Source organism: Hydra viridissima, unplaced genomic scaffold, assembly GCF_058129835.1.
Source record: "Hydra viridissima isolate aposymbiotic clone 2 unplaced genomic scaffold, HvirCarnegie_v1 scaffold_9, whole genome shotgun sequence".
In the NCBI taxonomy this organism is placed as follows: Eukaryota; Metazoa; Cnidaria; class Hydrozoa; order Anthoathecata; family Hydridae; genus Hydra; species Hydra viridissima.
In genome coordinates this window covers 1,339,123-1,364,272 of record NW_028324308.1, presented here as the reverse complement: position 1 = coordinate 1,364,272, position 25,150 = coordinate 1,339,123, and the positions used below count along the sequence as shown (strand labels likewise).

The 25,150-nt window shown below is 29.0% G+C and overlaps 2 protein-coding genes across 5 annotated transcripts in view; one reads left to right on the top strand and one right to left on the bottom strand.

Annotated features, from left to right (window-relative positions):
- The first annotated feature begins 125 nt into the window (after positions 1-125).
- LOC145185991 (alsin-like) lies at positions 126-18,341 on the top strand. 3 transcript variants are annotated; one of them, XR_016455714.1, is made up of 32 exons: positions 126-1,628; positions 1,989-2,526; positions 2,629-2,725; positions 2,868-2,945; positions 3,057-3,169; positions 3,630-3,789; positions 4,312-4,370; positions 4,679-4,794; positions 7,777-7,966; positions 8,961-9,026; positions 9,145-9,202; positions 9,873-9,965; positions 10,068-10,199; positions 10,373-10,501; positions 10,619-10,687; positions 10,778-10,844; positions 11,605-11,669; positions 11,795-11,938; positions 12,118-12,183; positions 12,296-12,397; positions 12,470-12,634; positions 12,726-12,837; positions 13,008-13,085; positions 14,760-14,908; positions 15,168-15,441; positions 15,587-15,797; positions 15,987-16,235; positions 16,441-16,492; positions 17,293-17,412; positions 17,508-17,599; positions 17,746-17,842; positions 17,926-18,116. XR_016455714.1 is itself a non-coding variant. In XM_090098004.1 (32 exons), exons 1-32 carry the CDS (start codon positions 647-649, stop codon positions 17,965-17,967), a joined length of 4,917 nt encoding a protein of 1,638 aa, XP_089954130.1. In that variant the 5' UTR covers positions 126-646; the 3' UTR covers positions 17,968-18,341. The 3 variants fall into 3 exon arrangements, 1 of the variants encoding a protein (XP_089954130.1); XR_016455713.1 differs by having other exon boundaries at positions 10,619-10,692; XM_090098004.1 differs by having other exon boundaries at positions 10,619-10,692; positions 15,640-15,797; positions 17,926-18,341.
- A 555-nt stretch (positions 18,342-18,896) lies between these two features.
- Positions 18,897-25,150, bottom strand: part of LOC145185739 (serine/threonine-protein kinase MRCK alpha-like) — a 28,315-nt gene continuing 22,061 nt past the window's right edge. For both annotated transcript variants that reach the window (XM_090098001.1, XM_090098002.1), the window contains exons 33-45: positions 22,110-22,250; positions 21,601-21,820; positions 21,339-21,422; positions 21,115-21,239; positions 20,927-21,041; positions 20,533-20,640; positions 20,371-20,451; positions 20,176-20,273; positions 19,950-20,043; positions 19,653-19,870; positions 19,396-19,487; positions 19,263-19,311; positions 18,897-19,099 (exon numbers count right to left, since the gene is read on the bottom strand). In XM_090098001.1, coding sequence (XP_089954127.1) covers positions 19,031-19,099; positions 19,263-19,311; positions 19,396-19,487; positions 19,653-19,870; positions 19,950-20,043; positions 20,176-20,273; positions 20,371-20,451; positions 20,533-20,640; positions 20,927-21,041; positions 21,115-21,239; positions 21,339-21,422; positions 21,601-21,820; positions 22,110-22,250 — 1,494 coding nt within the window. In that variant the 3' untranslated portion in view covers positions 18,897-19,030. The remainder of the gene's footprint in view (positions 19,100-19,262; positions 19,312-19,395; positions 19,488-19,652; positions 19,871-19,949; positions 20,044-20,175; positions 20,274-20,370; positions 20,452-20,532; positions 20,641-20,926; positions 21,042-21,114; positions 21,240-21,338; positions 21,423-21,600; positions 21,821-22,109; positions 22,251-25,150) is intronic.

The window sequence follows — 25,150 nt, the reverse complement described above, 5'->3', positions numbered from 1 at the left end:
GTTTTCATTTGAACTTTTCTAATCCTCGGAGTTACGCGGTAAGCTCTCAGCATTAGAGTTATACGGTCGTGTTTGTTTTAATTGCTTTTGTAATATGACACTGCCGACGTAGAGAAGACAATATACTTTACGTTTTTAGAATAATAAAAAGTGAAAAAAAAAAGAATAAATAAAAAAAATAATTAGTTACAAAAACAGTTTTATAAATACTTTATGACTGAAAAATCTTTAAAAAACCCTCTTAAATTTAAAATTAAGTTACAACGTTAGTTGCAGAGCTGAAGCTACTAACATCTTGTTGTTAAACTATATCATCCAACTAATTTATGTTTTTATTACAAGTTCAATTAAAATACTACGATTAATCTAAATTGACATACTTGGATATAAATATTATCAAATACTTTATCGTAAGAACTTACAACTTATAGATACATAAAAATCTCAAAATCTACTTAGTGATTTATAAGGTAAATAGAATTAATTTTGGCAAACTGCATCCTGCAATTTTTTAAATATATTGAAATGTTTTTAGAATTAATTTAAACTCTCACTGTTAACGATCATGTCCAAAATTTTTATTTTGTAAAAGATTTATTGTCGTTGTAAAGATTTCAACCGAATTTGATAAAAGTTTTATGGAAATATGGCAGACTCTGAGCTTAAAGATGATGATCTGGTCAATATATCTGTTCGTGAAATGACAGTGCAAGAGAAAAAGCTACTGGAAACAGGTAATGAGATAGGTTGTAGATCAACCACTCATATCTGGAGAATAGAACAAGACTACCCTAATCAATGTCAGTTGTTTTTTGATTTGAGAGTTGTAGCAATTGCACTTGGTAATGATCATATACTGCTTTTGACTGATGATAAGAAACTATATACACAAGGATCAAATACATTTGGACAGCTTGGAATTGGAGACTCAAATGATCATGGTGAATGTCTTTGTTATTTAAGTTCATTAGAAGGATTAGATATAAAAAGTATATGCTGTGGTGCTCGTCATAGCTTTGTTCTTTGTAAAGATGGATCTGTTTATGGTTGGGGTGATTCAAGAAAAGGTCAATGTGGATTAGGTATGTTGGGAATTTTTAATACTCCTACTAAACTAAAGTTTTCAAGGTTGCATAACAATGGTGATGGTGTTTCAACTGAAAATGTTCCTAAAATAAGAAAGATTGGTTGCGGTGAGCTTTACACCATCATGGTTGATTTTCAAGGGACAGTTTGGTGCTGTGGATCTGGAGAGATAGTGGGTCACACAAGCAATAACCAAGAATGTGTCTCCAAACCCATGGTTGTAAAAAAAATACAATATAAAAAAGCAATCAACTTAGCATGTGGAGAACAACATTGTATAGTTGTCACCCAGGACGATTTTGAAGAGAGCCATTTTAATTTAAGTGGTCCTAATTATCGAACAGTTTCTGTTTCAAAAAGTTATTATTCTGGCTCAAATCATGATATGACAACAGCTTCCAAGATTCCATTCTTGCAAAGTATGTTTTATAGCAGCAAAAATGATGAAGATGATCATAATCTTATTCGAAGATCAATAAGAAGGTCACACTCTGACCCAGAGCTTGATGTTTATTCCAATAGAATTCGTTCAACAGATCCAGGTTGATTTTTTTAAATTGATTATAAAAATTTTATTTAAGGATATCTATCTAAGGATACTTTCAAAATACTTGAAACTCTCTAATCTCTCTGTGCATCCTCACCTTCTTCCCTCAAACAGTAATTTCTAATTTTATAGATATCAATAAAGTTTTAATGATTTTCAATAAATATTTAATCATTTTTCAAAAATGTCATTGTGGATATTGAGCGAATAAAACAAACATATAGAAAAAAATTTCTGGAATATACTGTTTTTTTTTTTATTATTTTAATTTTTTTGATAAAAACTTTGCAATAAATTTTAGTTAAATATATTTATACAATGTGATTATGATATTTTTTTACTTTCATTTATGAAGAGAGTTTTATATCAGAACTTGATCTGAGAGTATTATCAAGACATAATACACTGAAAGAAACCAATAGAAACTTAGCTCTTCATGGTTTATCGACTTATCAGGAAAATGTCTTGCATTCTTCACTTTCAGAAAATGAGCACATCTTAGGTTCACCAATTCAAGAATCTATCAGCTCATCCTGTTTCTTCTCTGCTCTTGATGTGAACTCTTTATCACCTGCTCCAGTAGAACCATTAAGTACCTCAGCTTTTTCAATCAATTCTCATATCAGTTTAAAGAGTGAAAATACTGATGTTTCAAGCTCTACAATATTTTCAGGAAGGAAGTTGTTATTTGAAGATGATAGAAAATCTTTTAGAAAAAGTCGCAGCATTGGCTTATCACAGCGTTCTATAACTAATATTAAGTCTGGAATGGCTTTACTTCATTTAATTGATGATAATGAAGAAGACAATGTTAAGGGGAGCACTAACACAGAAGTATGGAGTTGGGGTAAAAATTCTTATGGGCAACTTGGGCTTGGTGATTTAAATAACAGGTTAGTATTTTAATAGATAGCAAACAGTTTGTCGTTTAAATTGTCAACAATGTGTTCTTCAAAAATTATGTTACTTTGTAAAAGAATATTTTATTGTAACAGGTGTGAACCTACATTAATAAGTAAACTAAAGGGCAAAAGTATTATACAAGTTGCAGCTGGTTCAGACCATTCGATTGCTCTAACAGCCCATGGACAGGTTTTTCTATTTTTCTATTTATCTCTAAACAAAAACCTGAAATAGTACTAAAAAATATGGTTTTAATGATTTAAAAAATGTTAGTCATGTTTAACTGGAGCTGAAGAACTCTGGATCCATTAAAGTTATTATATTACTTAAGATTTACAGTTGGGGAGATAACACATATGGTCAACTTGCACATTCTAAAACATTAATTCAACTGCCAAAAAAAGTTAAGGTAAGGTAAACCTTTGTATGATTTTTTATAATAACCTTTTGTAATAATGCACTATTTAATAAAATGAAAATTTTTTATTAAGTGTATTAAGCGTACTCAATTTTATATTAGGTTTTGGTTGGGATCCATGTTTGGGATATTGCAGCTGGCCGAAATTTTTCTTTAATTATTGGTGATGTCTCAAGAAGCAAAACTGAAGTCTATTACTGTGGAGAATTAGATCCGTATGTCATTTGTCTATTGTACCAGGTCATTATTTTTATTTGAACCTATGTTTGTACATGCATGGTTGTGTGTATGTATGATCAGTGTAGGGCGCTAGTGCATCAAATTAGCTTAAAAAGTGTGTTTCATATACACTAAATTTAGTGGCTTCTTCAGAAACAAAAATTTAGAATTCATTTTTTAAAGAGACATTCAGACTCCAGATAATTGTTTTAGCCAAATGCACTGTAATATGAAAAAAGCAAAAAAATATTTCTGGTGTAGCAGACAACCATAGTGTAGTGTCAACTAAAGTTTACTGTTCCTAATATACTTTGCTTAATAGTTAGGGAATAGTCCTCTAAACTTTTGTATAGTGGTAGATAAACTTTGTAGATAACTAAAATAACATGCCCAGTATTGGTAAAATTTACCATACTTGTTTATTAAAAATCTAATTTCTTTCTTATGTCACTGAAGTCTGAAAATGTGCAGATCAATTTCAAATCCAGTGATTAAAGTTCCATCATCTTCAAAGAAAAGAAATGAGAATTGGTGGCGTTTGTCTCGACGTTCAAAGAAATTGAGCAAAGATGCAAATATTGATGTTCATATTAGAAAATTTACTCATTTTGAAAATGTAAGCAATATAAATTTTTAAATGTTTTTAGGCATTATTTAATACAAAAGATTTAATTTGTTTTTACATTTTTTAGCATGTTTTTTCGGAATTGTCTTTATTTTAGCTAAAAAAATAAAAGAACTTAATTTAAAGTTATATTTTTTTTGCTAACTTGGTTTAAACTTAAGAATATGTTTGGCCAACTATAAACAAGCTCCTATTGTATGGGAAACACTAAACTAATATAATGATTTCAATTTACAAATTAATTTTGAACCAATTTTAAAACTTGAGTTGGTTTTAAAGAACATTATTTGTAAAGAACATTAGTCATAAGTTCAATGTATCTACCCTTAATGTTAAAACTTGGCACTCTTGTATCTTCATTAAAGTATTAGTTTAGAATTTTGCATAATTTTTATTTAAGAATCTTGGATACTTTTGTTTAAAATTTGTTTTTTTAGAAAAAAATTTTTGTTCAAATGTAAGTAAATTTTCTTTTGTGAAAATCTTGTTAAATTCTCATATCTTGATATTCAGGAGGATTTAGTGCGCTGCGTCTATGCTAATGACTTTTGCTTCGGTTGTATCACAGAAAAGTGAGTTTAATTGATGAAAAGTTTCACTATTTACAGTTGATCAAAAGTTAACTATTAAAATTTATTTGGTTTTTTTCTGTAAACAAAATCAACATTCTAGAATTTTTTTTTTTTTTTACCAGAAACTTGAGAAGTTTACTCACATAACAATAATTGCTATATCTTATTAATATATATATATATATATATATATATATATATATATATATATATATATATATATATATATATATATATATATATATATATATATATATTATAAAAAACTATATTATATTTTATTAAATTTAGTTTTACTTTTTTCTTAGGTTGCAGTTCAGCTCTGTTGTTGGACTGATATATAAGTTTGCAAGAGCTGAGCGATTATTTTTCCAACAGCTAACAATAATTCAAAAAGCTGTGATTGACCCTCTTGTAAGTAGTGGTAAGTACATAAGGCTGGATTTTTTAATTCATATGGTCTGTAAAAAATCAAGTTTAAAGTAAATGGTGATTTCTGAGAAAATCCTTTTAGGGCATTAATATACACGTGTAGTAGAGTAACAATGCACAAATTCAAAATCTTTTAATCTTTCTGAGAGATATAACATTTTTAAGCACTAATTTTATGTAAAACAAATGTCTTAGGTAGGTATTTTATTCAAGAGAAATTAAAAATTGTCATCCAATAGCAAAAAGGGGATTTTTTAAAATTTTCTTTTAAGTTGGTTGTCATGGTCCTAAATCAAACATGTGTTTTGCAATATTTGCAACATTCAAAAAAAAAAAAAAAAAAAAAAAAGAAAGAAAGAAAAAAAAAGCTCCATCAATAGAAAACAAGGATATTGTTTATTGGAAATATTTTGAAGAACAAATGAATTAGGTTTTGTTTCAAAGGAAATACTCAACAGATTATCTCATCAAGCTTGGAGTTGAAACCTGATCAGTAGGTATATGACAAAGAAACTTTTTTCAAAATTTTAATTTTCCTGATGTTGCATTTGATGAACTTTTACCAATAGATCACTGTTTTGAGGTTTATTTCATTGGATTACAAAAAAACCTCCCTCACCTAGCACCTCACAATAAAATGCCTTCCAATAGAGATATCGTTGGAAGATTCTTGGGGCTCTTTGATGAATTGAAAGGATGACATGATCGACTAACAAAAATATCCGAGGAATTGATGAATCTTTGGCAGAAGTTTAATTTTCCTGTTCTTTCCAAACAACAAGTATCTGCTAATGTTGACAAACTTATCACATCATTTGAGAAACACAGAAAGCAACCAAATGCAGTATTTGAAGAAAATCTTGCTCATTTGTTCGATATAACAAAACCAGATGGAAATTGGCTTTGTAGTGAGGACAAACAACTGTACAAAGTACAAATTGAATCAGATGGCAGGGTGGGATATACAACTATGAAAGTGGCTCCTATGTCAACAATCCATCCATCAAAAAGGGCCAAAAGCACATCAGAACCCTCGACAAACCAAGCGGTTATCTCCGTACCACTTTCCTGCGATAGTGAGGATTCTGAGGAAGGAAGCAGCAGTGTTGACTCAGAGGCAGTTCCAGGAGAATCTCCCAGAAAGCGTGCAACACGCCAGTCAACTAAGTCTGCTGCCAAACTAGTGTCTAGTCACTCTTTGTCAACCAGAAAAATGTCAAAGGTGCTTCAAAGTCTGGCTGAGGATGGAGTTTGTGTCCCAACACCATCACAGTCTGGAGTCTGGCATCGAACAATCAGAGATGCAGAACAAGTTAAGAACCGTCTCATGGAACTGATCTCTGAAGAGAAATTTTCTTTGCATTTTGATGGTAAGAAAATTGACAAGACTGAGTACCAAGTTGTGTGCTTGAAAAATGACAAAAGAACATTAAAACTTGGCATTTTGGTTTGTGACAGTGGATCCTCTGCAAACATATATAAAGCACTACAGGACCTACTTGATGATTACAATGCATGGAACAGTATCAAAATGATCATCTCTGACACAACAGCTGTAAATACTGGTGGCAAGAATGGAGTTGTAGCCAAGCTTCAGAAAACATTTCGAGACAAGGGATTCGATTAACCTCAATACATCAGCTGCCAACACCACATTCTTGATTTTGTTATACAACATGTGTTGGATTTCTTTTTTCCTATACAGTCACAGTCGCCTAACATTAACTACAAATTTATTGATGAGATTATGGAGCATTATGATGATTTAAAAAATGCCTACAAGGGCACAGCAGTGGTAGCAGAGTATGAGAACCTTGGCTGGAGAGATGACTTTAAATTTCTTTTTCAGCTTTGTGAAGCATACAAGTTTTACAACAATGAGGCAAAATGGCCTCGTATCAAATGGCACAAGCTGCCATCACTGCACAGTGCCAGGTGGAACTCAAGAGGCATTTTTGCGCTTATTGCATTTTTCATTCTTCCAAACTGGCGAGAACAGCTGAGGATAACTTGCGATTTCGTTGCAACTGCATGGTCGCGGGCCTGGTTTTCAAACCAGCACTATGCAGAGGCGGCTTATGAAGACCTGCTGTCAGCAATATCCCAACTTAAATGTTCCAAAGCTTTGAAATGCTTCTCTACCCACTGGAAGAAGGAACCATCAGTGCTTGATGTGCCTCAATCCAACATAGTAGCCAAGAGAGCTGTAAAGTTGATGGAGGACATTCATTCTTCTTGCAGAACAAACAAATATCTTAACTGTAAATTTATTGATACTAATACACAAATCTGAAAGATTATTAACATCACTACAAACGCTGTAGGACAGCGTAGGTACTCATTCTCATGTATTTCTCATGTGTATTGTATATAGCCTTTGGGCCGCTATGTGTTGTATGGTTAAATATGAAACTGTCTTAGGTGCGGGAAGTTTTTTCAAGGTATGGTGAAATCAATGTCATTTCTGTGATTTATAGGCAAAAGTTCATCATTTAGAACCCCAGGTTAATTGATTTAAAATTTATCATATACCTATTGATCAGTATGAAATTGTTATCATGAGGGCAAACTCATGATGACAATTTCTTGTAACAACTGGAACAATTCAATCATACCTCCTCTTGCCTGTCACTGACCATAAAAGCACATGTGATTTTCTACCATATTTCTATATTTTTTGAATGTCATAATACTTTACTTGGAAGGTTTAAAAGAAATAAATCCCATTCAGATTTTGGTTCAAAACATTTGCAATTATTTGTTTATATTTATTTTTTACATATATTTATTTATTGACTACAACAGCAAACATTTGTTATATCATTGAATAAACATTTTATCACAGCAAAAGAAACCAAAAATGAGTTTTAAAAACTAGAACTTGTTTGCACAAAGTACTGGGATGTCTTTATAGTTATTAGTTATTAGTTAGTATTTCTTATATACTGAAGTTTATAAATTTTTTACACGGTAGAATCATGGGGGCAGATCACAAAACTAGTTGGTGGTGAAACATTACTTCAATTAGTAGACTCTTTTGTTGACCTGTTGAATGCTACATCCACTGAACTTTCACAGCTCACTGAAGTTATTAGGTGGAGTTTGCCTGCTAAAGAACTTTTCTCCTATTTATTCTCTGATAGCTTTCGTGCTGTATATGACAGGTAAATATATATAAATGATATGATTATAAAGGTTTATTGTTTTTTGATTGGACACACTCTATAGAAAAACCCCAGAACCAAAAAAAGTACTAGCTATGGTATAAAATTTTGGAATTTTTTAAAAAGGGAAAAGAAAAACTATTTCGTATATTTTAACATCTTATTTATGTGGATTTATAAATTTAAAATGATAACACACATTTTGTGATTACAAATATAAAATACATTATTAAGATTCAAAAGAAATCTTTTTTGAAAAACTGTTCCCCTTAATCTCTATAACAAAATAACAACATAAAAATAGAATAAGTAGCATAGTAACTAAGTTGCTGGTTGTTTGAAATATAATTTAACTAGAAATAGCTAATTCGCTATTTGAAAGTTCAATCTGATTGTAATAACAGTTTATCAATTTATTTATTATTATTATTATTTTAAGTTTTTTCTTTCTTCAAGTTATGTTAGTACCCAGGGTTGATCATCTTTTCAATTTTATCCTTACAAGATTGTTAGAATAGAAATAATATGTTACCAATAAGATTTATAAATAATAAAAAATTTATAAACAATAAGATTTCCTTAATCTCAAAAATTTAAATCTTTAAAAATTTAGCTAAGAAAGTGAGATGGATGCAAATACAATTACTCACACAAATATCTTTTTACACAATGGTATTTCTTCTGTTACTAATTAACAGAAGTACCATTTTTCAGAAAACAAATTACAAAGTATGCAACACACTCTACAAACATTTATCAAAGTATTGAATCATTTCAACAAAATGAAAGATCTTTTAAAGAACTAGTATAAATGTTTTTTTATCTCCTTGATGGCTTTTTTTGAAGTTTAGTATTAACAAAATATATATGATGTAAGAATTCAAAAAGTATTTTTTTTTTGTCCAGGGGGTTTTCCAAAGGGTTGTGAGGAATATTAAGTATGCAATGGTGTGTTGGTATGAAAAATTTTAAACAAAGAATATTGTTTTTTTAGGTATTCTGTTTGCTATTCTGATGCACTAGCAGTTGGTCATCTACATGCATGCAATAAAGCTGCAAGGTTATTTATTTTCAATAGTTATGAGCAGAATAGAATATAATAAAGAATTAGTGTTTGTAATAAAATAGATCAGTAATTTAACAATAATGTTGATATTTGTATCTTTTGTTTACTTTAGCTCAATTATTTCAAAGAATAAATCAATTGCAAAAGATTTGGAGAAACATTTATCATTGGTAAATTTTTTCTAAGTTTTTTTTTTTTAAAGAAAAAAATGCCTTTTAGGCATTATTATCAAATCAAGATGCACATTTTGTAACTCAAATAATCAATATGCACGACTCACATAAACAATCAAGGTGCATGGCATACATTAAGCAATAAAGAATGTGACAAAAGTATGATAAAATGAAAAATAAAATGATAAATGAAAATGTTAGTAGTAATGTAACAATAAAAAAAAAGTCATATATGTATGTATATATATATGTATGTATATATATGTATATATATATATATATATATATATATATATGACTTTATTTTTATTGTTACATTACTACTAACAATCTATATACTAATAATCTCTCTCTCTCTCTCTCTCTCTCTATATATATATATATATACATATATATATATATATATATATATATATATATATATATATATATATATAAATGTTTTGATAAGGTTCATAATGAACCTAAATATACAACTACAACTAAAAACAGTTGAGCTCTGAAAGCTGTAAAAACCAAATGTTTATGACTATTTGTATTTGTTAGATGAAATTAAATCTAACAAATAAAAAAGAAAATTACAAAAAATATAGTGGAAGATATATACTTTACTTTGTTATACCTCATTGCGTTGTTTATTTTTTATTATTTTTTTAATTTTTTTCAGTCTCCTGCATCCTTTGAAAACTTGCTAAAAGCTCCTTTAATGAGGTGTCATGTTTTTTCTGATATTGCAAAACAAGTCTCTTTATTCTTCAAAGTAAGTGTTGGCATTTTTTAGTAAAAATGTGTATTGATCATAGATCATGTGATCAAATAAAAAGTCACTGAAAACAATAACTTTTTTTGACTTTTTTTTTAGAACTCACCTGAGTATGATCATTTGCAAGAAGTCTATTTGCGTTGGTTGTCATTTTCAGAAAACAATACAAAGCGTTTGATTTCTGCTAATGTCACAAGAAAGTATTGGGATGAATTTCACAAAAAACTTACGGTATGAAGTTTTCTTTGTCTCTCTATATTTTAAATATTTAGGATACAAGTTATCTTTTACATTAAGTTTATTATTTTTATATTATGCTGAGTCAAATATATTTTGTCATAATATTTGGCATGGGCAAGATTCTTAAATCTCAATCCTTGAAATTATATTTTGTATTATTAAAGGAAGTTTTAAGAGACCCAAAACGTCGTGTTTTAAAATCAAGTAAAGATGACCCATTATCTCTTGCTCGAGCTTCCAGATTATCTAGTCACTCATACATACTCTGTAATGATGTGTTTGTGCATGTTCAGGTGAAATTAAATTATAATGATACTTAAATTTTGATTATTTTTAATCATTTTTCTTTGTTAATTGTAGGTAATACTTTATATGCAGACTTTGTTCAATTATATTTTGGTTAATTTTAGTTTAATAGAAGTTTTCAAGTATTTCCATTAATTACTTTGTGGGCTGATTCGGTTCCAGATTCTAATCAAGTACAGTATGTCTTTTCTAAACAGTTAAAAAAATGTTAGTCATATTCCTGACTTTTAAATGGTTGATTGGGCTTTTCAATTATCTTAAAGGAATGGTATTCAAATAACATCACCAGAAGAATCGTTTGTTTTGTCAGCAGGAACACCTGATGGAAAGGTAACTTAAAATGAATTCTTAAAAGTAACATGTTTTTTTTTTAATTGTAAACAAAATTTTATCAAAAGAGCATCAAAGTCTTTGGTTTGGAATTTTTTTAAGATTTACTCCAAATATCTACAAGTTTTCTGCAAGTTTTCTGCTGTATCATGCATTAAAATGTCTTTTAATGTTTTTAGTCCATGATATATTAGGTGACAAAAAGAATCTACTGTATGCTTTTTGATTTTTATGAACATCTGTTCAAACATTCCTTGAATGATTCAGAAAATATTCAAACGTTGAATAAATTAATTTAATTGTTTGCAAGCTCAATTAAACAACAACAAAAAAAATCTGATAAATTTTTTTTTTTAATGTCACATGGAGAGTTGAATGGTTGAATGGCCCATGGACTAATAATGCAAACTAATGATTTTTTTTTTGTTTCATAATTTTGTTTCATAATTTTTATTTGAGCTTCAATTATTTACTTATGTGTTAGCTTTTTTTTTTTTTTTCCTTCTTGAATGAAATTTAAAAACAAATAGTTTTTTTTGTGAAGACAGCTGAATTGAAATACAAATTAAATTTCGATTGAAATATCAAAATTTAATTTGTATTTAAAAATGCAAATTCAAAGTTGTAAAATTTTGTATTTGTTAACATCGTGTTAGATTTATTAATATTATATTTTATATTTATTAACATCATGTTAGATTTATTATTATTATATTTTTTATTTATTAACATCATGTTAGATTTATTAATACTATATTAGATTTCATGGCTAAAGGATTTAAACCACGCAATAGCTTCATGCCTTTCAGCTTGCTCATCACATAGGTGATATCTTTTATTTCCAAGTTTAAATTTTATTACTTTAGATTTGCTGGGTTTTATTTAAAGTGAAAACCAGTTATCAAAGCATGTTAAATGATATATAAAAAAAAAAATTTCAATTTTTTAAGTTTGGATATGGACACAGTAAATAGCAAGTCTGGTCTTTTGACAGCAGCTGTTGCACGTGAAGCAACATATGTATATGTTAATCATTTAAAGTATAGATATGCTCACTATAAAGGAATGTGGTATAAAGGTGTTCCACATGGCAGGTATACGATGTTATCATAAAATGTGGTTTAGATGAAATAGAATTATTATTAATGCTAACTTAAATGTTATAATTTCAAGTCTTTTACTTTTTGTACTGTGTCAACATTTGATTGGAAAAATTTTTTATTTTTTAAAACTTTTAGTATTTTTTTCTAATGAAATATGCTCTCTTTTTTAGAGGAAAAATGAGTTGGGAAGATGGGACATTTTATGAAGGAGAGTTTGTTCATGGACTGTTTCATGGGTAATTTGTATAAGATTGTTCAAATATATAGTAAGAGGAAAAGAGCTATAGACTATAGTCCCATTCTTTTGTTAATTAAATCAAACTACTCTTGTGTTTTATTTGGATATAGATTTGGACAAATGAAATGGCCACAATCAGCAATCAATGTAACCGAAAAAATATACGAAGGAGAGTGGTTTGAAGGAATGATGTTTGGATATGGAAAAATGAAGTATTTTGTTGCATATTTTTTGCTATTAAGTAAATGATGAATAGTTTGTGAATTGGAATCTAATGTCTTTAGGTATGGTCAATTTGAAGAGTATGTCGGCCATTTTAGAGATGGGTTGCGTCATGGTCATGGTATGTTGAAAACATCTTTACCTAAAAACTCTTTAGAGACAATATATATTGGTGATTGGGTAAATGATGTTAAACATGGTTATGGTGTTCTGGACTATGTGATTCGGCAAGTGCTTAATGTTTTGTTGATAAAGTAATTAAAAATCTATTATTACTTTTAATTTTTTGATTATCATATCTGAATGACATTGTATTAGAGGTGAAAAGTATATGGGTATGTGGGTGAATGATCAAAGACAAGGCTATGGTGTAGTTGTCACTGTTGATGGTGTTTATTATGAAGGAAAGTTTGTCCAAAACAAACTTGTGGTAAAAATTTTTTTTGTTATTTAATTTTTTAAGTTGCTTTTAAAATAATCTGCTTTGACTTTGTTTTTAAATATATTTTTGTAAAGTTTCATTTTTGTAAATATTTGCTATCAAATATTACAAATGCTTGATAGGGATATTTACAAAAAATATTTTTAAAAATATTTTAGGGGAGAGGGATTTTGCTGAGCGAAGATGAAACTTGCTATGAAGGTGAATTTACTGCGGATATGTTGCTAAGTGGAAAGGTTCGTCTTTTTTGGCAAGAATTTTTTTTTTTTTCAGAGGGTGTGCTTAAGTAACAAATAGTATGAAATATTTGCAAAAAAAAAAAAACTTTTATCTTAAAGAACTTTAGAAACTTCAGAATCAAACCAAAATGTAAATGTTTTTTTTATTTTGAAAAAGAAGTCTATGCTAAAAAATCCATATTTTGAACTACCAAAAAATACTTACTGTTAAAATTTTTTAAATTTAGATAAAAGAAGTTATTATTTTCCCTTATAGTTATAAGAAAATTTCCGTATAATATTTTAGGTGCAAAAAGTCACTTTGTAAATATTACGTTCGAATGTTTGTTGATTTGTGGTGTATCTAACCATTGGAGTTCTTCAGTGATTCTTTCTCTTATTGTACCTACATTCTTTTTTAACTTGTACCCCATACAGCCTCTGCACAATATTTTGCTGACTCTGTTTCTATCTTCGTAGTATTTTTCTCCAATAAGGTGAACTCTGCAAGCTTTACACTGCAATACCTCTTCTCTATACTTAACGTACAGTTTTTCGACAAAAATTTCTTGTTTTTCTGGTTTTTTCTCCTTGATTGATTTTTCCCACCTTCGGTTGAAATATTCAAGTGCGAGCTGAAACGTTCGGTTGTCTTCGTATTCGTATGTCTTCTTTTTTTTATTCGTGTACATTTTGTTTTTTTAGTTTTACCTTTTTTTTTTTTTTTTTTTTTAATTTGTTTTAAAGTTTTTTAAAAATCGATCGATTGATTGTTAACGATGTTTACTCTGAGATAAAAACTAATTGCTTATCGCTCTTTTCAAGTGTTACCGATAATTATTATTTTATTGAGTTCATTAAAATATCAAAACATATTTTGATAATGTCAATTTCAAATCAATTCAGATTTTTTTCTTCTTGTTAATGTCAAGAATAAAATAAATTCTTATAATTAACAAGATTTTAATTTCTTTTAAAAGCAGAATTGAAAGTAATTTAATTTTATTTAATTGAATCCGGTAGAATGATATTTTGTCACGTTTTTTTTTTAAATCACATTTTTTATTCGCATTTTTTTAATTACTTTGACAGACACTTTTAAGATAAGCTGAAATAACAATTTTCTTAATGTGTTCCACAAAATGTAATTTAGCTTATCTTAAAAAATTTTTAAATATATAAAAAAAGATTGTTTTTATACTGTTTTTTTTCTTTTTTTTTACTGAACATTTTTACAGTTCTGAAATTTTTTTCCTTTTCGGTATTTTTCTTGTTATTTTTTTTTTATTGCCAATAAAAAAAATTTGTTTTTTAAAATATTACTTTTCTTGGTCTACATTTATTTTTGTTAACGCCCTCAAATAGATATTTGCCTATCAATTTCTCTTTGGTAATTTGTACACCAATCTCAGGTGCATTCACATAAAGCGAAAAAAAAAATCGAGTTGCAGAACCTAAAAAAAAAAAATTGCTAAGCATGAATGCTTTATTACTTGAAAATCACTACACTATTTATCTCCATAAACTGATAACCAAAGTTTATCTCCATAAACTGATAACCAAAGTTGAGGAATGAATAAACATGATACAAGGCGCAACATTTAAAAATAGCTAATGATTGGTTTATTAATTTTATTGTTTGCTACAAATCTTAGCGTTTTTTTTTTTATAAAGAAAAGCCTTTGATGTTAGGGAGTGCTGACGCTGCCAAATGGTGATTTTATTGATGGAACGTTCTTTGGTAATTGGGGCGAAAGTATTAAAGTAAACGGAACTTTCTCAAAGTTTTCGAATCCGCTAAAATCGAATGGGATCGATACCGGAAAAACGAATTTACTAGAGTTAGTTTCTCATCTTTGTGCACTTTTTTTGTACTTTTAATATTTTTTCTTCGTTCTGATATTTCTATATTTTATTATGATTATATAAATATATATATATATATATATATATATATATATATATATATATATATATATATATATATATATATATATATATATATATATATATATATATATATATATATATATATTTGATATTATAGTTATAACAAGTGTTAAAAATTGTTTCGTTTTTACTCAACTTTTTCATTTGTAGAACGACAAATTTTGCAATTGATGCAAATATGAAATGGAATTCGCTATTTCAAGAATGTTTTTCTGCACTCGGTTGCCATGACGGTGACAAAGATGTAGATCCGGAATCGGCTTGGAGATGTGCGGATAATGTCTTTCAAAAAAATTTAGGATTGTCCATGGATACAAGACACCAAGTGTCTGCTCTTGACCTCGTTCAACAAAAAAAAAAAAACTACAAGGAATACATGAAGATGGCAAATAGTTTAAAAGCCCTACAAGAACTTCTATCAAAAGTAATTTTATTTGGTTTTCCATGAAGTTCTTAGTTCTTGAGGTTTAGTTTATCTAAGGTATACTTGCTCAGTTTTTTGCCGAAAAGACAAAGTTTGTTGAGGAAATAAAAAAAAAGTAGCTCTAAGGCTCCCTTTACATTTTTAGAATAATCTTTTGAATTTCTATGAAGAAAACTTGTTTCTTGTGTCCTTGTGCAGATATTTGATACACCAGGGCATCCGCTAAATTTGCTTGTTGACGGGTTAGTAGACGTGTACCGTGCGACTTACGTAGGGGTGGGTGCTCACAGACGACTGCTTCCACATGCTGTAGCTGAAGCGAAATCTTATGTGTCACGTTTGTTTAACATGCTGAGGTACATATCGCGTATTGCTTTTATATATTATTAAATCGCGTCCTTATCGCGTATAACTCATCCGATTGTTAATAGGTTTTACTGATGCCTTAAAGAAGATTTTAACCAGTAGTGAACTTGTATGAATCTGTATTTTTGTAGTTTGTTTTATTTCTGTTATTTGTTTTATTTTTGTTTTTTTGTTTACAGAGTTTTATTTCCTGATTTACACGACGAGGAATTCGTACTTCTTTCTAATGACTCTGCAGATGGCATTTTGGAAACTGCTGTTAACAGTGTTTCACTACTGCATCCGCTTTTATTACCTCGATTATACCCACCTCTCTTTACATTGTATGCACTGCAAACGGAAAAGTCAGATGCTCTTTACACAGAGAAACTCTATTATTTGAACAAGCGAGGAGATATTGCGTTGCTGTCTTTTTTAGGACTGAAACGGTACATAGTTATGTTATTAAGAGACGTTTACATTTTTAAGAATAATTATCTTTTTAAGAATAATTATCTTTTTAAGAATAATTATCTTTTTAAGAATAATTATCTTTTTGACAAAATGTTTCGAGTTTTAATAAATGGAATGTTAACGTTATTATTTAAGTCTGTATATTATATTTTTGATATTATCAATACTATTTGTCTTCAGATCTTTCTGGCTGGTGTCTGAAAAATACTTATCTGGTGAAAAATCGGGTCAGGTAAGTTTTTTATATATAAACTGGCGTGCAAAAAAAATTCATACAGCAGAGCTAATTTTAATTGGAGTTGATTATTAGAACCGAGTGGCTAGAAAATAACTATTTAACAGTGAACTAAAAGAGAAAAAGCGAATAAATTCATCTAAAAAATTGTTGAAATTCTGGAAAACTTTCTGTTATTTTTACTTTTAAAGTATATTTGCTGTTCATGGACGTGTGTTGGACATGTTGGAGGAACAAAAGTTCGACGTAAACCCAGTACAGCGCTTAATTTGGTTAGCACTATTAAACATAGTAGTGATGTAGGATGTCACCTTCATGAACCATAGTGAATTGCACTGCAATCACTGGATTTGAATTCTTTTTAAAAAATTAACAGTAGCAGGATATGAAAATGATTTTAACAAAATTGTTACCAAGAAACTGGGTCCACACTACGGCGAATCGCAAACGGAAGTTATTAAAAAAAAGGGATTCACATTGCTCTGAGTTCATGATTATATCGATAAAAAAATATAAAGAATGTACAAGGATTTATGCATGTATAGATTTTTGCATGACGTTTACCGTATAGAATTTTAATAGAGTGTTGGGAAATAAGTTAAATAAAATTTTTTTCTAATAAACTTTTAATACGTTTGGGCCATCTTAAAAGTGTTTCTCAAAGCTAGAAAGCTAGATTGACTTGCTTAAAGTTAGCTCTGCTTTTTTGTGTTTAATTAATAAAAATAGTTGTATCTATTGTCGATAGTAATGAATCTGTAGAAATAGGTTTTATGACTGATCATTTTTTAATTTAGTCAATTGAAGATGAACGACCTTACACATCAGCGATTGAAATGCTAGAGCGAATAAGCACCACTTACAGTCCAATGGGAAAGATAGAGATTGTTCGAAGAACTTTTGCTAAAATTCACGAAGTATGAAGAATTATTCAGCGTTCATCTTTAAATTTGTTTTTACTTAAAGTTACTTGTTGAACCGTAAAAAAAAAAACCTCTTATTTTGTATTTAGGCGATTGATGAGCATTACAAAGGGCAAAAACAACATGTTTTGGCAATGGATGATCTCTTTCCTCTCTTTCAATATATTGTCATTAGAGCGAGGTTTTATGAACTAAATTTTTCAAAAATACTTGATTTAATTTAATATTTAATAAGTATAATTATTTAATTCAATGCTTAATAATTATAATAATTATTTAATTTAATGCTTAATAATTATAATAATTATTTACTACTATTTGTTTTAGGGTGCCTCATCTTGGTTCAGAGATAAAATTCATCGAGGATTTAGTAGACGCAACAACTTTAGTCGGAGAGGCAGGCCACATGATCACCACACTCAGTGTAAAAAATTTTTTTTGAGTTTTATTGATCTTACTTTTTTTGTTTGTTTGATTTTCTGGTTTTAATCTCTTGTTTTTATTTAGGCTTGTTACTTCCAGATCCAACAAGAACGTGACCGAGATTGATTATGAATTTACACAGAATTCTATAATGAAACAAGATTTCGAGAGCAAATTAGGATATTTTAATTTTGAGCCTTACAAACTTTCAAGCGTCTCCGATTTCTCAAAATGGCTTCAAAAATTTTATTAAAAAAAAAAAAAAAAAAAAAAAAGTTTTAAAAAATTATTTTCCTGAGCTCATCCACCATCCATCTTTTCTTTTTTTTTTTTCATTTCTTTGAATTTTGTGGTTTTTGTGATTTTAAGTTGACTTTCTTTTTATTTGGTAAACCTTATTTATTGTGAAATCTTTGTTTTTAATTTGTGAAATCTCGATATTTATATACTGAATATTTTTGTAAAATATTTTAAACTTAGAAAATTTATATCGAAAATAATTTTTTACTCTTAATAAAGATAAACTTCATCGAATGTTTGCTGCAAACATTTTTTTTCAAGTACGAAATAAAATGGGACAAGAAGCGTCAATAAACAACCACATGAAACCAATTTTAGAACTCCTAGGGATTTTATATAAAAAAAAAGGAATTCATTATTTTACATCAAGTGTCTTAAAAAGCTACATCAGATTTTTTTTAGAAAAATATATGAAATTTGGAATAACATAAACAACATTTTCTAATACAATATAAACCGAGCCTTAAAAATTTCCGTCATGCTACTTTAACTAATTACATAAACCAAATGAAAAATTTAACTATAATTATGCTGATTATTTTAATTAACAATAATAATTATACTAATTATTTTAATTAAATATAATAATTATGCTGATTATTTAAAAAAAAGGCAAACTAGCGAAAAAACGGAGGTAAGTAAATTCTTGGAAGAGTATAAATAATGAGATTTTTTCGCGTGCTCTTGCTAGTGTGTTTAGTCAATCATGAGCCCGTCCACCGCAGTATTTTGTTGAAATACAATAAACTAGCAAATCGAGTGTATCAGTTAATTATTGAGTATTCTGCAAAACCATTAAAAATTTCATGGCAATTATATTGTTTAAGTGAGTGAAGTACTATGGGCTAACTGAAGCATTTCGTTTATTCACTCTTTTTATCGGAATATTTTATCTTATTTCTTCGTGGCCTGATGTGTTGCTGGTTGAAGAGTGAGATGAGACACTATCTTGTTCAACCTAAAAGTAAAAAGATATCCATAGAGAAGAGATATAGAAAAGAGATATCCATAGAACAAAAAAACCTTCAAAAAGAGTTCAAATAATCCTTTCAAAATCGCACAAACAAACAAACAAAAATCTAAAAGTGCGTTAGTTCACTATTTTAAAAAATAAGATTTACGTTTAAAAAGTCGTTTCCATCCATTGATCGAGATCTGTTCAGATTCGCTCTAAAAATCGGGAGAAAACGAGGCACTTTCAAATATTTTTTAAAATGAAATTCTTTAACTATTAAGGAAATTGCAAAAACTTACTTCAGCTGGTCATCAGATGGAGGCGAAACCTGGTATGAACTTAAGGGTCGAGATTGGCGAAAAACATTCGGCACTCTTAACTTTTCGTCACCCTATGCAAAAAAAAAAAGTGCAGAAATTTAAGTTCACGTTATGTCGATGGACAAATAAATTAGTATTGATAAAAAAAAAATTGAAGTCTTAAATGAATGATAACTTTTTCAAATTCCTACGATATAAGAGTTTGCGAATATTAAATAAGCTGGAAATAACCATACTGCTGGAATATCTCTCAGGATTTGCAGACCGTCCCCTGGACCCATATGCTGAATATGACTAAAATTTGACGGTCCTGATATGAGTTTTGAAACAAGATCTGCTTCCTCAGCTCTTAAACTGTCTCTAACTTTTACGGGTAAACGCTTTTTTGTGTTTGACTTGATTCGATAAATAGCAGCTACCTTTCGTTTCACTTCACTCGTTTTAATGACCAACTCTAAAAAACAAACCATAAATTTCAAACGCGTAAATTTCTTCGCACATTACCTAAGAAACTTAAAATTCAGAGTTTTTACCCTCATCAATATTTTCTCTTTTGAAGTACACAATCACTTGATGTTCAGGAAAAGTTGACAGACTGAGCATTCCGTTCATTGATAATGGCATCATCTTGAAAACCGGGAGAAAAAATTGTTTGAAATTAAAAGAGCCAGTTTATTTCTTAAATTATCAGAAAGTAATCAAAGCTAAAAAAAAAAATTGTGCTAACGTTAGCACGAGAATTCAAAACGCAGAAAATACCTTTGGAATTTGCAACGTTTGAATCCAGGCCGTTTTTGTTACTTCAAATACATCAACACCGCGATCTGTGTACGCTAACAAAAATGGTTTGGAGAAAGCTGAAAAGAAAAAAATAAGTCAGAATGAAAAAGTTTAAACTCCCTGAAAATTTTTCACATACTTTTCAGCAATAAATAAACAAGAAACAGCACAAACCTAAATGATTAACAGGCGAAGGATAAGCTATCTCATTAGATCTTGATCTCATACCATTTATACCAACGTAAAAGGCCAATTCTAATAGAAAAAATCAACAGTTCTCAATTACTAAATCAATAATCAAAAGTGATTTTGAAGTAAAATTCGTTAACAATAAACCTCTGAAGCAAAGTAGATATTCATCAGCAGATACTTCAGCTGCTAGTAATGCTTCTGTGTGCATAGATAACATGAACTTCAGAGTTGGATCATCGCTGTTAATTAGTTCTAATCAAAAAAATATATTTAATATTGTATTTTTATGAAAATATTAATTCTTATATATATATATATATATATATATATATATATATATATATATATATATATATATATATATATATATATATATATATATATATATATATATATATATATATATACAATAAAGTTTATAAATAATAAAAAAATTTCATAAGCGAAGGCAAAAATATAGAAAAAAAAAAGTAGAAAAAAATGATATCATAACCTACTCGAGATTATTTTAAAAAATTCCTTAAAAGAGGATACTAACTAATAGGAGAATTGTCTTTAAGAATATCCATCATTACAAATCCTGAGGGATAGCCAACAAATAACTTGCTGTTATATATTCCAACCCATTGACAAGAAAAGGTGAATGGGATATCCTAAAGAAAAAATATACCAGTAGTTGTACTTCTGATATAAAAAAAAAAAAGTTTTTTTGGAAGAAGATTTTACCCGCATCTTTCTATATCGTGTCTTGGTTCGATTGAGCTCATAAAGAACAGCGCTTTTTTTTTGAGCCACACATAAGCAGGTGCAACTGCTTTGCCGAATGCTACCGACCGTAAAAAAGAGGGCACCTAGAAGAAAAAAAAAAAAAACTCAATTGCAATTTTTATAACTGAAAAAAATGCATTTGAAGTATTAAGTTAAAGTTTCAAAAATTTAAAAAAAATTACCTTTTGAGTCTTGTATTTTTATTGGCTCGATGTCGTTGCCTTCTACTACTGATAACGAGTATAAACTGATGTAGCGTTGCTTGCCTAAAATATATTTCAGAAGATTTGTAATTGACCTAAAAAACAATTCACATTAAACTTCCCTAAAAAAAAACCCCTTTTGTAAAAATTTATTTTAATTAAAAATACCCTTGCTCTAACAATGCTGTAATCTGAAAAAGAAAAGCTGTTTAAAAAAGTTTAAAGAAAAAGAAGAGGTTACCTGACAGGACTATAAGCAATTGCTCTTCTTGCACCATTTCGAGTTGCACAACCTTCTTATTCTCATCAATTCGTGTCACAGATTCTTTACTAAGATGGTAAGAATAAAGTCCTTCTTCTGTACCACATACAATTCTTGTTGAGTCAACAAGTACTGCACAAACTGTAGTACGCACAATAGGTATATTGTTGTCTGCTATTTCACGAGCTACATACTTATTCTAAAAAGAAAAAAAGTTGATATCGTTTTTTGTTAAAAGTCAAATGAAGACTCAAGTTACCAAATTTATTAAATAATTTTGAGAAAATTCAGTTTGAAATAATTTCGAGTCTGTGGAAGTTAACAACTTTTAAAAAAGGTTGAACAAGGATGTTTTTGATGCATTCTTATTTAGTTTAAAAAGGTTATAAGAAGATGTTTTTGATGCATTCTTATCTAGTTTAATTTCATTTCAACATGAATGTGAAGGTCTTTTATTTTTCTCTTTTAAAAGTTTACAAATTGTGTACCTTGCGCTCTGAACCATGACATTTATTGTAGAGTCTAAATAACTCTTGCAACATACCAATCCACTTTTGATGATCAGTGTCATTATCACAAAGAACTAACTGATCAAAGCTCAAACTTGAGGATGAACCCCCAACAGATATCTAAATAAAAGTTAATTTTTTGTTTAACTCACTTCTAAATACTGTATAATATTCATATACTTCCTAATATCATATCATATTTATACAGGTAACCATAGAAATAGCACACCCCATAATATTTTCTTTTAGTTGCATTTTATAGTGTGTATTTACCTCCAAAATTTACAATAATTCAAGTTCCAATTTGTAGTATTTTAGAAATTGGAACTTGCATTATTGTTTGGAGGTAAATACAACAATGTAAGAATAAAAACGTATGTCAAATTTTGTTACGAGGATGTGGTCAATGAAATAGGACATGCTAGTGGAGAATCCAATTTATTATCAAAAATTAAAATTTTTAATAATGGAATTCTTCACTAGCATGTCCTTAAGTGAGAATTGGAACAAGGCATCGTAAATGTTACATATTAAAATATTACAATTAAAATGAAGAAAAATAATTTTATTTATTTTAAACAATGATTTTGCAATGAATTTTATTTGTAATGTAAATTTAATTTTTGCAGAAAAAAGAAAAATAATTTTAAATGTTATCAAATAAACTTAACATTTCTCAAGCTTTGTGTTGACTTGGGTGTTCTAGAAAAGTGGTTCAAAACAAATTGAAAAATACAATACTGATAATGAAATTCAGAGCCCAACACCAAGAAAAAATTCAACCAGTAGCAGTAGTAGTACAGGGTGGGTGAAAAATTCAGGGCCATTTTTCTATAACGTTTTAAACAAGGTAGACGAACTTTTTACGCACCCTATGCAGTTTTTCAAATTTTAAATAATGTAACCCCATTTGTAAACAATGTTTGTGTTGTTTTTTAGGAAAAATGTCTGAACTCAGACCTGCTATTATTTGTCTATTTGATCAAGGTAGAAGAGTGAAAGAAATTGTCCAACTTCTAAACATCAAACATCACCATTAAGTCATTAAGTGATATCAAGAAACTGAGAGCTATGAAGACAGACGGAGAAGTGGACGTCCTTGGACCAACACTCCAGCTATCCGCAATAAGATCTTAGGTCGAATCAAAAGAAACCCATGGACACAGAAGAACTCAACACAAAAAATGGCCAAAGCTGTTGGAAATTCTGAAGGATCAGTCCGAAATATTCTGAAAGTAGCCAGATTAAAAGCAGGAAACATGTTACAAATTCAATTACTTACAGAAGAGATGAAACAAAAACGTTTGAACTGATGCAGGAAGCTTCTGAAAAGTTTTGGTGCTGGGCGACATCAAAAAATTCTGTTTTCTGATGAGAAATGGTTCGATGTTGAGCAACCTCATAACAATCAAAATGACAGAAGTTGGTCTAAGAAACCCCTGCCACTCAAAAAAATAATCATTTTCCATCAACAGAAGCCACAGTAAGTGATGGTCTAGGCAGGAATCACCCACAATGGTAAAACTCCTCTCTTCTTTGTTCCAGATGGAGTCAAAGTTTGTGGTGCTGAATATTGAGCAATGCTTGAAGAAAAACTTTTGCCTTGAACCCAGCAGCATTTTGGAGATGAAGAATGGACGTTTCAACAGAACGGTGCACCCTCTCACAAAGCTATACAGACTCAAACTTGGCTGGAAGAGAACTTTCCTGATTTTATCAAAGTTGACATCAGCTCTTAGAGATAGATTGGAGAATGGCCATCAAACTCACCAGACTTGAGCCCATTGGACTACTCGCTTTGGAGTATTCTAGAGACCAAAGCTTGCACGAAACCCCATTGATCGATTAAAGAGTTAAAAAAAGACCTGATTAAAGCCTGGAAAGAAATCCCAATGGAAACAATTGCTAAAGCTGTGGATGATTTTCCTAAGAGGTTAAAAAAGTGCATCCAGGTAGAGGGAGGACATTTTGAGAATATGGAAATAACTATGTCTGACGAACTGTGTACATACATTTATAACCTGTGTACATACATTCATTACCTGTTTTGCAAATGAAATATACTGTTATTTTGTAAATGTTATTTTGTAAATGAAATACTGTGTTTTGCAAAATGGCCCCAAACTTTTTATGCACCCTGTAGTAACAACAACAACAACGACAACAACAACAATAATAATGATAATAGTAATAATAATAATAATAATAACAACAATAATGATAATAATAATAATAATAATAATAATAATAATAATAATAATAATAATAATAATAATAATAATAATGATAATAATAATAATAATAATAATAATAATAATAATAATAATAATAATAATAATAATAATAATGATAATAACAACAATAACAACAACAACAACAACAACAACAACAACAACAACAGCAACAACAACAATAGTAATAATAACAATAATACTTATAATTATAATAATAATAATAAAGTTTATAAAATTATAAAATTCTATATCATTAAAGAGTAAATGACTAATATATGTGAAACTATTATATAATACCTAATATTATGAATCACCATATTGTTAGCATACCTAAAAAAGATTCCTTTTTAACTTCTAATGAAAATTCAGATCAATACAAATACAAAAATATATTATATAAAGTAATGGAGCCATATGCTGATGATAACCTACCTGTTACTTGAGTTTTTAATGCATGATAACCCAAAACATACTGTGAGATCTGTAAAACCTGAGGAAAATTAAATTAATGTTCTAGGATGGTCACCCCAAAGTCCCATCTGATTGATATCTAACTGAATTTTAATGAGTTTTGAGGGAATCTCAAAAAGTTTGAAATGCCACTACTGTCAAACAATGTCAAAAGCTTATCAACAGATGCCATCAAGATTTGCTGAAGTAATAAAGAATAAGGGTTACCCAACAAAATATTAATGTTAGTTTTAATTTTTTGGTGTGGAATTTAACGCAGCACTATTTTTTTTGTTTGATGAGCTATTTCTATGATCACAACTTTTCGTTGTATTT

Coding starts and splice junctions, on each gene's coding strand:
- LOC145185991 (XM_090098004.1), top strand. CDS start 647: ATGGCAGACTCTGAGCTTAAAGATGATGATCTGGTCAATATATCTGTT. Junction 10,845..11,604: donor CAGGAACACCTGATGGAAAG/GTAACTTAAAAT, acceptor ATACTATATTAG/ATTTCATGGCTAAAGGATTT. Junction 17,843..17,925: donor ACATGATCACCACACTCAGT/GTAAAAAATTTT, acceptor GTTTTTATTTAG/GCTTGTTACTTCCAGATCCA.